We start from the raw sequence: 14,175 nt of genomic DNA on the forward strand, positions 1-14,175 counted from the left end.
GTCCGGCGTGTATTGTTAAGTGATAGAAGTCTGCTGTATCAAACGCACTGTTGATATGAAATTCAAAATTTTACGGTTTAAAGACCAAACAAATGCAGAATTTTTTTTTGAGAGAGAGAGAGAGAGAGAGAGAGAGAGAGAGAGAGAGAGAGAGAGAGAGAGAGAGAGATGCCAGGTATAACCTTTACCAAAATCATGGTACATATAAAAAAGAAAGAAAAAAACAACTTATATTCCTTGATGAAAATGCTGTTATAGATCGAAATTGATTTTAATAAAATATGTTTGTTTATAAAAAAAAAAAAAAACTGCACTTGTTTGGTCTTTAAACCGTAAAATTTTGGAATATATATATATGGTTCGGAGCCTTGACTGCCGTACAAACGGTCGGGTTTCAATCCTGGCTTGAGGTAGTTGCCTGTCTAGCCGCACTGATGAGCTGTGAAACAGCGAAACAGTACTGTATGTGGATGACTATATATATATATATATATATATATATATATATATATATATATATATATATATATATATATATAAAATAAAAATTACAATTAAATTTACCAAAATGATCCAAGATGGTAAAATTAAAATAATTTTATAAATATTAAAGAATTAATATTTATAAAATTATCTCAGCCAGATGTAAAAGCTCGATAAAACCAAATAAGAAATAGAGCTTATAATATGAGCAAACAGTTAATAAAATATGTTAAAAAACACTTTGAAATCAGTTAAAAACATATTTAATCTGAAAAGGAAACACTAGATAAATGGATTTAATTAATTTAACTGTTTGCTCATATATATATATATATATATATATATATATATATATATATATATATATATATATATATTTATATACAATTATTTACTATAATAATTATCAAATACTGACAGACACTAGTGTTTCATCCTTTCAAGAATCATTAGTTCAGGGTGTCACGATTAACACCGGTCGATAGATTCGAATCTGGCAACAGAAGCTATTTCTGGCTTCATTAGCAAGGACCCAATCTATTCGACCACCGTTAACCGTGAGAAATACTGTTGAAATTTAAACATTTATTTGTAAATGTTTTTTAACGTCTGTCAGAGTGATCTAATCATTATATGATATTATATTTTAGAATGCAAGATTATGTATATAATTATTTCCACAATAAAACAACATCCACAGCTTACACAAATCATGAAAGTCACAGACCGGAAGTTCTAGAATCTAACATTAATTTTCTCGTGGGGTTAGCTTGTTGGATGACATCACCTTAGTGAGTATAAAATCCTACTTGTGTGATATCGAGCAGGGTTCTTAGTGGTTGAACGACTACACCTCTTTGTTGAGAAAAAGTGGGTACATTCCAGTTAAACTTTGTTGCGGTTTGCTTGATTGGTGTTAGTCATATGGATTTTGTTGAATATGGCATCCTGGTTCAGGGCGCAGGGTACTCACATCGCATGTTAGTGATTTGGGTTTTGATTCTTGTTCAGATTTGTTCTACTGGTGAGCACAAACGAGGGTAATTTCGAATCTATGACTTCTGACCTGTGGCTTTCATAGTTTGTGGGAGCTGCAGCATTGTTTTATTGTGGAAATAATTATATATATGTATTATTTGGATTCATTAGACTACTGTTCTCATCTTGAGTGTCATTTTCAGAACGTTTGGGTCAATGTTACGTCTGACTTTCTTTAGATGTATCTTGTTGAACTCAGGAATGTTTCTGTCGAACTCAGGATTCTCACTTCTCTGATCTTGAGCACGTGGTACAAGGGGGAAGAGGTGGCTGGTTACTTTTAATGCATCTAAAACCAAGCTTCTATCTTTACATCATCAACGCTCTGATCTCCATCTGGCATCAATTGAAATGGATGGCTCTCGTCTTGGGGAGGCTCCATGTCTTGACAAGCTTCTGGGATTGACCTTTACTCCTGATCTGAAATGGAACACGTACATCAAGTCTGTTGCCAAGGTCGCTGGAAAAATGGTGGGATCCTTCTATCGCTCCAGAAGATATCTCAATACTGATGCAATTCTCTATCTATATAAAAGCCAAGTACATCCAAGGATAGAGTACTGCTGCCATATCTGGGCAGGAGCTGCTAAAAACAGCCTATCCTGCCTTGACAGAGTACAAAATAGACTTCGTAGCCTAGTGGGGGATGCCCTTTTCTCTTCCTTGCAATCTCTCTCCCACAGAAGAGACGTTGTGAGCCTGTCTTTGTTTTATCGTTATTTCCATGGCAAGTGCTCGTCTGAGCTCCAATCTCTGGTCCCTCCTTTGCCAATCTTTCACGAAAAACACTCGTCTAGCTGAAACTACTGTCAATAATTTTCTCCGCTCTTTATCTGTGCCTAAATCAAAACATAGATTCCATGAACAAAGCTTCTTTCTTAGAACTGCACGCCTGTGGAACTCTCTTCTGTTTGCCTGTTTCCCACCTAACTACAACTTGGATGTCTTCAAGTCCAACATAAACAAATTCCTGATAAACCATCCCTTAAGTAAGACACTTTATCAGATCTCCATTACTAATGATTAGTACGATATTGTCCCATTGATTACTGTACATGCAATAACCCTTATTCCTGAGTGGCCTCCGGGTCTTGATAAGTGGTGACTACCATGTAAAAAAAAAAAAAAAAAATAGAATTTGGGTGGAATTTCAAATTGAACCCTTTATTTACTTCACGGGGCTAGTATGCTCTCGTTCTGTCATGACTGGATAGAAGTCATATGCAATTTGCAATTGTGTCCTTCAATCATCCACACTGAGAAATCAATTCTCAGTGTGGGTGACAGAAAATATATATATATATAAATATCCTTCATAGTCTTCGTCTGCTACAACATAACTTTCAGACCCCATTAACGGTTTAAAGACCAAACAAGTGCATAATTTTTCTTTTTTTGTTTAATAAACTGATATATTATTTTATTAAAATCAAATTTATGGTAATCACCAGGACAACAGCATAGTAATGATATTTAATGTTAGTGTGGTTCTTGACAATATCCAAATACACTAAATATTTCCTCTCATATATTTTACAGAAACTGCATTTTACATGTAACTAGCCTGGATGCCCGGCGTTGCTCTGGTTTTTGAATATGTGTAGAGAAAAAAGTGGTAGTAGGCAGGCAGGCTTAAACCCGTACCACAAAGGAGGAAAAGAAAGTGAAAAAAAAAAGTTACGTCTTTGCTGTTGCGCCCATCTCCAAACCAGAAGTGACGAATGTTTAAATTAAGGCTAAGTCAGTCGAAAAGAGGGGTTGACTTTTGAAAATATCGGCAAATAAGTGACCCCTCCTTGTAGAAAAGTGCCTGGTTGAGGGTGATGGAATTAATGTCTTTAGTCAATTTTTCGAATATTTGTCGTCCAAAGGTTCGAACTTCAAAATGATACCAATCTCGTGAAAATCCGTCGCCTCTGTCGAAAGTTTTAGCCAGACATACATATATACATACATTTAAACAGACAGGTGATATTTATATTATAGATTTCATTCTAAAATGGATAAGGATCGAAAATTTCACGAAAATCTGAAGATTAGTTGATTTTTGCTAGATTTATTAAACACAGGTATGTTTTCACGTTCGGAATGCTTACTACATGGTAACGTTATTTCAAAGCGTCAATTATGTAAACAAGATTTTCGTCTCGCAATTTCATTATTTTCGTATGATGAAAAAAATTGTTTTTTTAATTTTTTTTTTTTTTTTTTTACATAGGCATCACCACATTATCAAGGCCCAGAGGCCACTCAAGGATAAGGGTTAAAGAGTGTACAGTAGAAATTGGTCAATATAGTAATCATTAGTAATGAAAATTTGGTAAATTTGATAACTTATATGGAACGGCTCATCAAGAACTTATTTACGTTAGACTTGAAGACAACCATATTGTAGTCAGCCGGAAAGCAGGAAAACGGAAGACAATTCCACAGGCGTGCAGTTCTAAGAAAGAAGCTTTGTTCATGGAATCTACGTTTAGGTTTAGGCACAGATAAAGAGTGGGGGAAATTATTGATAGACAGCTAGACGAGTGTTTCTTGTGAAAGTTTGGCGAGGGGGGACCATAGATTGAAGCTCAGTTGAACACTTTCCATGAAAATAACGATACATCAGAGACAAACTCGCAACATCTCTTCTGTGAGATAGAGGTTGCAAGGAGGAGAAAAGGACATCTCCTACGAGGCTACGAAGTCTATTTTGAACTCTATCAAGGCAGGACAAGTCCTTTCTAGCAGCTCCTGCCCAGATGTGGCAACAGTATTCCATCCTTGGACGTACCTGGCTCTTATATAGATAGAGAATAGCATCAGCAGTGAGATATCTACCGGATCGATAGAAAGATCCCACCATTTTTCCAGCGGCCTTGGCAACAGATTTGATATACGTGTTCCATTTAAGATCAGGAGTAATGGTCAAGCCCAGAAGCTTGTCAAAACTTGAGGCCTCCTGAAGACGAGAGCCATTCATTTCAATTGATGACAAATGTGAATTAGAATGTTGATGATGTAAAGAGAGAAGCTTGGTTTTAGATGCATTAAAAGTAACCAGCCACTCCTTTCCCCATTGTACTACTTGCTCAAGATCAGAGGAGAGAGAATTGGAGAGAACTTGGTCGTTTACTGTCTTAGATGTGGTACCATAAATGGTAGTGTCGTCAGCATAAATGTCTACAAATGATGTAAGGATATGATTTGGAAGATCATTAATGTAGATCAGGAAAAGAGTTGGGCCCAGGATGGATCCCTGAGAGACACCGGCATTAATACTGTGAGCTTCTGATTTTTGCCCCTCAACTACTACTCTTATGAACCTATCAGAAAGAAATGATTTAATAATTGAGAAGACTTTTCCAGCTATACCATAGCTAGCGATCTTATGAAGTAAACCTTTATGCCATACCCTATCAAAGGCTTTAGATATGTCAAGAGCAATTGCCCTAGAAAGATTGCCACCGTCGAGAGATTTGCTAATCCTATGCGATATAACTGTAAGGACATCTGCTGTAGATCTAGCAGAACGGAAACCATATTGAGTGTCACTAAGAAGGTTATTTTTGTTGAGATGGTTGATTACTTCTGTATTTAACACAGATTCTAGCAACTTACTCATGACGCACAGGAGACTTATTGGCCTGTACTGAGAGGGGGATGAGCGATCACCTGAATTCTTAAATACAGGGCATACTGATGAGATTTTCCAGGGAGATGGGAAACTATTCTCCTTAAGACAACGTTTAAACAGTTTTGTAAGTATGGGCGCTAGTTCAGGTTGAAGTTTTTTGAGTACTATAATTGGAATACCGTCAGGGCCAGTTGCTTTACTCGAATCAAGGTTTTTGATTATTTCTAGTTTATTTTGCCCTTCTTCTTTTAAAAATGGCACAAAAGTTATACTGATAATATTAACTTCTAATAAAGTTACAGCGTGTAACATATAGTGGGGGGGGGTAATTATGTGGTGAATAGGCTATCATTGTTTAAAATAGCCCTACCTAGGCCAGGGACCACGCCACACACACACACACACACACACACACACACACACAAACGCACACGTACACATATATAAGAGGAGAGTTTTATGTACGAAAACATTTCTTGGACAATGCAGTCAAGAACAACAAAAAGTACTGCATTTGCAGTACTTTTTGTTGTTCTTGATTTGATTTTATGACGTGAGCGAATGTGTTGATGTATTTCTTCAATAGATCCGAACAGAGATATCGTAGGTTATGTAAACAGATTGGATTTAAAACTTATTTCTTTTTATTCTCCTTTGAAGACCGTGCGGCTAGTACGAAGGTTTATCCCTTTAAATGCACTCTGGTGTAAACCGAGTCTCGCATCTGGAGTTCCAGACTGTTATTTTTATTCATATTCCTATTTTCTTCCTTTTTTGTGTGTGTTGTTCACTTATGGTAGCATTACTTATGGTCCGTACGCGTTAATATGCATAACAAAAAAAAAAAAAATAAATAAAATAAATGAAATAAAATAAAATTAAATAAAATAAATAAATAAAAATAAAATAAAATAAAGATATAAGAAATCGTATAAATGGACACTTGACCCGTTCGTGCCACACACGTTGCCCAGCGAAGCAGGCGTAAGACTCTCACTATCAGTCTCTCCATCTTCTCGCTTGTACCTCGAACAAAGGCTAGACAAAACAGCCAAATATAAATAACATAATTGTCTGGCCGCACCAATTGCAGACGGAGATCTGTTTGGGATTACACAAAGACATTTATTTAAGTAATGATAGGAAAGCTTGAATGAACAGCCACCATATCTGATGACTGAGATTGCATCTTTGAAAGATGATAAAAGAAAAAAAAGTAGCAGACAAGATGTCTTATTATGGTGCAGACTGACATAGTTTTTCTTTTTTTTTTTTAGCCAAGGTGTTTATTCTGCTCAGCCAAGACCAGATGTGAAAAAACGCGTTTTTAGATCAGTTTAAATAATGCAACAAGGTGGCGTCTTTAGTTCTCTCTCACTGCAAAAACTGTGACACTAGTGTCCGAAAGTGGGATTGAAGAAGTCAGTGCTCCAGAGGAGAGACCCTCTGACTCTACAAAGGATGCCTGTGCAGCCCCGTTGGCATTCTCGGCAGGGTGCCTCAGGTTACTAGCAATAAACTAACCCCTTCTCAAAAAGAGAGGGCAAAGCCTGGGTGAGTGAACCTCTTAGAACTGCGCAGAACCAACATTACACTGCAATCAACAGGGACCAGGTCATTACAGAAATGGTCTAATCTTTTGATTTGGGGGCTTAGGATAATGTAACCAGGTTGGATTTTGCGGCACAGGCATTATGAGATCTTTAGGGGGTTTGCTTATTAGCACCTCTCATAAATTATTAATTGTCGAAACAAATAATAAAAACAAAACAAAACAAAAAGAATTTATTTGGATAGCAGAAAGTTGAAAGTTGGACTGTGTCCAGGTTGAGAAAAAAGGATTAAAAGGTCCTTTGGGTCTATCAGTTTGGAAGCTGTTCTTTGTGTAGTCCCGGGTTGACAGCAGTTATTTTCTGTGAAAAATCGTTGATGCTGGAATGTTGAGTAGACAGGGGCGAGAGAGAAAGAAAGATGTCTGGCTTCTTTGCTCGTCAGGTTCTCTCCGCTGGTTGACTGCGTTTTCCAAAAAGCTAAAGAAGTTGGGTGGCGTTGATTCATAAGACAAAATAGATCATTAGAAATCTACGAGGGTACACTCTTCGCCAAAAATGAAAGAAAAAAATTATGCTTCGCCAGTGTTGGACTAATATTCATATTCATACAAAATAACATTTAAATTGGTTAAGTTTAAAAATAGAAACACAAAGAGAAAGAAAACCAAAAATTTAAATATATTGCATTACAATTGGATATCTAAAATTTAAAAAATGCCTTTTAAGTAAAACCATTATTGTGTAATTACATGTCTGGTCGAAATTAGTGAAAATTCCAAAGATTACGAAAAATAATAGAATAGACCTACTAGAATTACTTTTTTTAGAAAAAAAAAATATTGATAGTTTCAATTTTCTAATTTCAAACAGCTAAAGTTAAGTGAAAACAAGGGAGATAATTCAGTTTGTCATACTGAATTGTCTGTAATAGATTATACTGACAAAACTGCATTATTTGATAAATTTTATTTTTTCGTGTAATTATTTTCCTACTCAATCTTTTTTTTTCTGTAATTTTTAGAATTAAATCAAATTCTTGTCATGTTGTCAGCCTAAATAATGAAATTCTGACCATTTCACCGATTGTTTGCAGTCCTCTCAGGGTATTGTTGATCGCCAACTGACAATCTCATTAACCCTTGTCTCCGAGTGGCTTTTGGGCCTTAATAAATAGTGACTCATTAGTTAAAAATATAATAATGATTATTAAAAAGGATGAATGAAATGAATCAAACTTCAATACTTATAAAAACAGTTTTTGACAAGTATTTATTGATATTAGATTAGATTAGATGACGATGTTGTAATCTGCATGAAAGCAGTCCCGTGGAAACGTGCTCCATGGGAAGTTCTTCAGAAGAAACTCTGTTCATGAAAATTTCGTTTGATGTTAAGTACACAAAGGAAGAAAGGAAAGTTCTTTGCAGTAATTAATGAAGGATAAATTTTTCCTGTGAATGTCTTATAAAGAAGAATCAGAGATTAGAACTCAGTCGAGTACCTTTCATAGAAGTAACGATAGAAAAAGACTAGCAAGCTCTCTTCTGTGGGAAAAGCACTGTAGAGAACAGAAGCGATCATTCACCCACCCCACTAGATTGCAAAGTCGATTGTGTAGTATCAAGCCAAGAAAAAGTACTTCGAGTGACACCTTCCCAGATATGGTGATAGTACTTCATGTTAGGAAATTTTGTTATATAGTGGTTTATATAAGTGTGTATATTGTTACGTAATCGCCACGTTCGTTTATGTGTTTTAAAGAGGAAATTTTTAATTTCACCTTATTTAGCCGACATAGAGTATATCTTGTTTTTTTTTTTTTTTTTTTTTTTTTTTTAATTATCGCCGAGGCAAGGGAACACAGAGAGAGAGAAAGAAAGAGAGGGAGAGAGACGTCGAACCTGTAGTGAGAGAAAGAGAGAGCGTAGGGAGGAGAAATGATGAGAGAGTAAAAAAAAACACTCAACAGATATCAGCATTTCCTCCACACTTTAAGGATGAGTCAGTGATTTGACATGGTCAGCGCACCGCCTGACTAGCAGTGTCGGATGTCGCCATTAAAAATGAGTGATAAAAATTTGAATAATTAGACTCATTATCTTTCAAAGATTATAACTACTTGAAAAATGTAATTTAAACCATAATTTCTTTTCAATAAAAGGAGCAAACACCAAATAATAAAAGGTTTAATAGAAAAATATGCAATATTTTTTTTAAATCGGTTTTCTTTAAAAAAAAGATTTTAACAAATTCAACAAATTTTAACTTACTCCAATTATAATAAATATATATAAATTTAGAAAAATCACTTACCTATAAAAATACTAACCAATGGGTGCTTCCATTCTTCATTCATAAGAATTTGTCCATATTTATATTTTATATTCCATGTACTTTTTAAATAAAAGAATATTTTAAGCAAGCATCCGAAAAGACTGATTTAAAAATTTGATATCAGATGTTCACAGAGTGGAAGTCTCTCTTTCTTCCAGTTGACAAATACAGAGGCCTAAAATCGCCATAATTAATTATTTCAAAAACGTAAAAGCAACACATTAGACCAAATATATTTCCCGGTAGTAACTATATAAAGAAAGAAACATTTGAAATGCTGATATGTGTCTTATCTCCCCTTTGAATTTCTGACATGTGTTTGCTGTTAACAATCAAATTAGTCAAGTATGGGTCACCGTATTTGAAAAATGATCACATTTAACTCATCAAAGTTTACTTTTTTATAAAAAAAACGCTGACAAATTTTCCATTATTTTTTCATTCTCTTAAAGAATTACTTGAGCTTTTGATTTAAAATATTTTATTTCTTCTTTATGCAATGAAGCTAATCAAGAACCTTGATTCCAGTAAAGCAACTGGCCCTGACGGCATCCCAATCATAGTGTTAAAGAAGTTTCAATCAGAACTTGCTCCTATACTTACGAAACTGTTTAAGCGCTGCCTTAAGGAGAAGTGCTTTCTGACTCCCTTGAAAACCTCATCAGTTTGCCCTGTATTTAAGAATTCAGGTGATAAGTCATCTCCCTCTCAGTACAGACCAATAAGTCTCCTGTGTGTTATGAGTAAGTTGCTGGAATCCATATTAAATAGAGAAATAGTCAACCACCTCAGCAAAAATAACCTTAGTGACACACAATATGGTTTCCGTTCTGCAAGATCTACAGCAGATGTGCTGACGGTTATATCTCACAGGATTAGTGAATCTCTTGACAAAGGCTTCCTTTCTAGGGCAATTGCTCTTGACATATCAAAGGCCTTCGACAAGGTATGGCATAAGGGTCTACTTCACACGATTTCCAGCTATGGTATGACTGGAAGTGTTTTCTCAATCATTAAATCATTTCTCTCTGATAGGCTCATAAGAGTAGTGGTCGATGGACAAAAATCAGAGGCCTGCAGTATTAATGCTGGAGTCCCTCAAGGGTCAATCCTGGGCCCAACTCTCTTCCTGATCTACATCAATGACCTCCCTAAACACATACTTAAATCATTCGTTGACATCTATGTTGATGACACGACCATCTATGGCAACACATCAAAGGCTGTAAATGACAAAGTTCTCTCTGATTCTCACTCCTCTGATCTCTAGCGCGTGGTTCAGTGGGGGAAGATGTGGCTGGTTACCTTTAATGCATCTAAAACCAAACTCCTATCCTTACATCATCAACGCTCTGATCCCCATCTGGCATCAATTGGGATGGATGGCTCTCGTCTGGGAGAGCTCCCGTGTTTTGACAAGCTTCTGGGTTTGACCTTTACTCCTGATCTGAACTGGAACACGTACATCAAGTCTGTTGCCAAGGTCGCTGGAAAGATGATGGGATCCTTCTACCGCTCCAGAAGATATCTCACTACTGATGCAATTCTCTATCTATATAAAAGCTAAGTACGTCCAAGGATGGAACACAGCTGCCATATCTGGGAAGGAGCTGCTAAAAACAGCCTATCCTGCCTTGACAGAGTACAAAATAGACTTCGTGGCTTAGTGGGGGATGCCCTTTTCTCTACCCTGCAACCTCTCTCCCACAGAAGAGACGTTGCGAGCCTAACCTTGTTTTATCGTTATTTCCATGGCAGGTGCTCGTCTGAACTCCAATCTCTGGTCCCACCTCGCCAATCTTTCACGAAAAACACCCGTCTAGCTGAATCCACTGTGAAAAATTTCCCCCACTCTTTATCTGTGCCTAAATCAAAACGTGGATTCCATGAACAAAGCTTCTTTCTTAGAACTGCACGCCTGTGGAACTCTGTTCCGTCTGCCTGCTTCCCACCTGACTACAACTTGGATGTCTTCAAGTCCAACGTTAACAAATTCCTAATAAACCGCCCCCTTCAGTAAACACTTCATCAAATCTCCACACTAACGTACTGTACTTGCAATAACCCTTATCCCTGAGTGGCTTCTGGTAAGTGGTGACCACCGTGTAAAAAAAAATAAAAAATAAAAATATTTTTCAAAAATCAAAAAAAAAAAAACCCCAAAAAACAACAACATTGAATTAGCTAGAAAAAATTGATGTACATAACGTGTCCAATTTTTACAGGACAATATTTTCAAAATGTAAGGTTTCACTTAAAAAATCAATGTGTTTTTTTTAAAAAAGGTTTTAAAGTTTTGACTTTACAGGTAAATTTGCACATAGCTATTCTTTTGTTTTTGTTTTTAATTAGATTATTTTATTTATTGATCTTTTATCTTCAATTTGTGATATATAAATTTTAGGTGAGAAAATTAATTTTCTTTTTAATAGATATTTCAAAATGGGGGTGGGGTAAATTTAAAAAAGAAAAAACGTTTGTTTAGAATATTATATTCGGTTTATTGGAAAGAGCATAAAATTTCACATTAAACCTGAAAATATCTTCAAAATTGAAGCAATAGAAAAATTTTGATAGATTTTTAAATTGAAAAAATTGGAAAAAATTTAACTTGTAAAATTCAATTCATTTTATTACGTAGAAAAATGTCTGCATGAGCGCGCGCATGCACTTTGTAAACACTTTATTTTTAAAAAATAAAAAATAATATTTCTATTATTTTTTAAAAAACTTTAATAGTTTATTTTGGAAGTATATTCCATAAAGAAATTAAACACCCCAATTTTAATAAATAAGAAGAAATTACGAGTTTTGTATATTTTATTCGCAGTTTTGTGTTAAGGGTGTCAAAAAATTCCAAAAAAATTCTGACACACCTACCGCCTAAAAGTGAACAAATAAAGAAAAGGAAAGACAAGCAAGATTCGAATGAAGAGGGAGAGGAGAGAGAGAGAGAGAGAGAGAGAGAGAGAGAGAGAGAGAGAGAGAAGACGCATTTTTCTTATAGACACTCCTCGACAAATCGTCATGACTGACGGGTGGCAAAGAGATCCCACCCAAATAGCGAAAAAGAAAAAGAGGCGACGGTAACTTTGATGGGCATGCAGCTTGATGAAAAACTAAATGGAACAATGGAAAATAACGGAGTAACCAAAGAAAACCCGCGACTTGCAAAAATGTCAGTGTTCGAACTGTTCTCTGTACAAGATCGGATTGTTGAGGAAACCGCTGTCATCAAGCAAGATTTGCCTGGTGAATTTGAAAGGCGAAATCCGTTGAAGGAGATAATGGCGACGTGCCCAGAGCTGGGGACACACTTGTGAACACGACGGAAAAAGGCGAACCAATATGCATAGAGTGGGGAGCTAAAATAACAAAACTGTGGGCAAATTGAACGCGGAGATACCACGCCATATGAACAGTTGAAATCCTCAAAAAAGAAAAATGACTGAAATGAACAAAAATGTTGTGTATATAAACGGGTGAACACCCCACACAACAGACAGGGAATTATTTGTAGGTTTGACCGCCCCTTGCTTTCTCTCATTCTCTCTCGGCAAGTTGATATTTTGCTTTGTTATGAATTTGTTTTCAAGTTTTCATTTATTGACATATTTTTCGTCTGAATTTTTAGATATTAGCATAAGACACCCGCTCCCATATTCATGATTTGTTTTTTTTCCCCTTCGTTTAATCTCACCTCCTTTTTCCCCTTTCCCTCATAGTCTATTTCTTTGTAATAAAATTAATTGAAACTTTAACACTTGTGTTTGTGTTTTATTGATTTCATACGTTGTTCAATCTCTATTCTATATTCGAAAGAGTCTCTCCCATCCCCTTTTATTCGGGAAAATATATCGAACCCAGACGACCTTGTTAATTATTTTTCCTTATGTTTTTTTTTCTTATTTTGTTATGTGAGCGCCTTATGTAGGCTCAACGCGGAGCGTGATCGTAACAATATATATAATTATTACTATAATAATTTTTAAATACCTACAGACACTAGTGTTTCAGCCTTTCAGGAATCATCAATGCAGGGTGTCACGATTACAGTTGGTCGGGAGATGTATATGAAAAGGTCTCTAGTTACTGGTAACTAGCTGACTGAAACATGCTCATGACTGCGAGACAACATATTACTGTTCATGTAAAAACAAATAAAGATTCTACCTCTATCTTGCTACAGACATGTCCTTTCATGCTTTCAGACCACAAGAGACAAATTTCTTCTGAGCTAATATCTTCAGTCTCAACCCCCCCCCCCGCTAACTGACTCGTCTGTTTGCATGAATATATTATAGCCTTATTTCTTTGTTAGTTACGCATGTCACATAAGCAGGTCAATCTTATTTTGGGTTAACTGTAAATATTATTGTTTTGGCGAACTAAAATTTCAAGTCTTTTATTATTATAAATATTTAACTGGTTTTTAAAATATTTGACCTAATAAATATTGTATTGTAACATTGTCATATATCGCAGTGTTTTTTTTGTTTTTTTTTTTGTTATTTACACATTCTCTTGAGTAACCTGGCATTGCCCACCAGCATTATTCAACAATATATGTGTCTACAGAATATAGATATATGTACTTACTGTCTTCAACGTTATCGTCTGTTTCATAACGTGTGTTGACTTTTGGTGTGACAATATCATCTGGAAAGAAAGACAGAAATTTTTTTACACAAATCGCAATAAATAATGAAGGCATCACAAAAAAGAGACAGTAATTTCCACCGTTTATTTATGCTTATAAACAAGAGAAACGAACAGCTTATTTGAAGGACGGTTAGTATAGTAGAAACATTCTTAATCATTCCAGGCTTTGTTTATAAAAATGTAGAATGAAGACAGATACAAGAAAACGCTTTATTTTATGTTTTGTAAAATTATGAATGAAAATTAAAAAAAAATTTTTTTTATTACATTTTCACCCCAAGCACATTGCCACTTTGGTGTAGGGAGCTACTATCAGGGGCAACAACTACTGAGGTACTATGTAGGAATTTGGGCAGCAAGATATCGGTTCACGTTGCACTTGAATTTCTGCATGTCAGTACAGTTGGGGAAGCAGAGACCTGGAATGGAATTCCAAAGTTTAGCGGTTCTGGGAAAGAAACTACTGGAGTAGAAAGATCTTTT

General features: G+C 35.6%; 1 protein-coding gene across 1 annotated transcript in view; it reads right to left on the bottom strand.

Annotated features, from left to right (window-relative positions):
- Positions 1 to 14,175, bottom strand: part of LOC145289523 (cilia- and flagella-associated protein 144-like) — a 79,764-nt gene that overhangs the window by 37,594 nt on the left and 27,995 nt on the right. Inside the window, exon 2 of the mRNA XM_080136418.1 lies at positions 13,630 to 13,689. Coding sequence (XP_079992544.1) covers positions 13,630 to 13,689 — 60 coding nt within the window. The remainder of the gene's footprint in view (positions 1 to 13,629; positions 13,690 to 14,175) is intronic.

Source organism: Euprymna scolopes, chromosome 2 (assembly GCF_053919585.1).
Source record: "Euprymna scolopes isolate OS-2025 chromosome 2, ASM5391958v1, whole genome shotgun sequence".
NCBI classification, from domain to species: Eukaryota; Metazoa; Mollusca; class Cephalopoda; order Sepiida; family Sepiolidae; genus Euprymna; species Euprymna scolopes.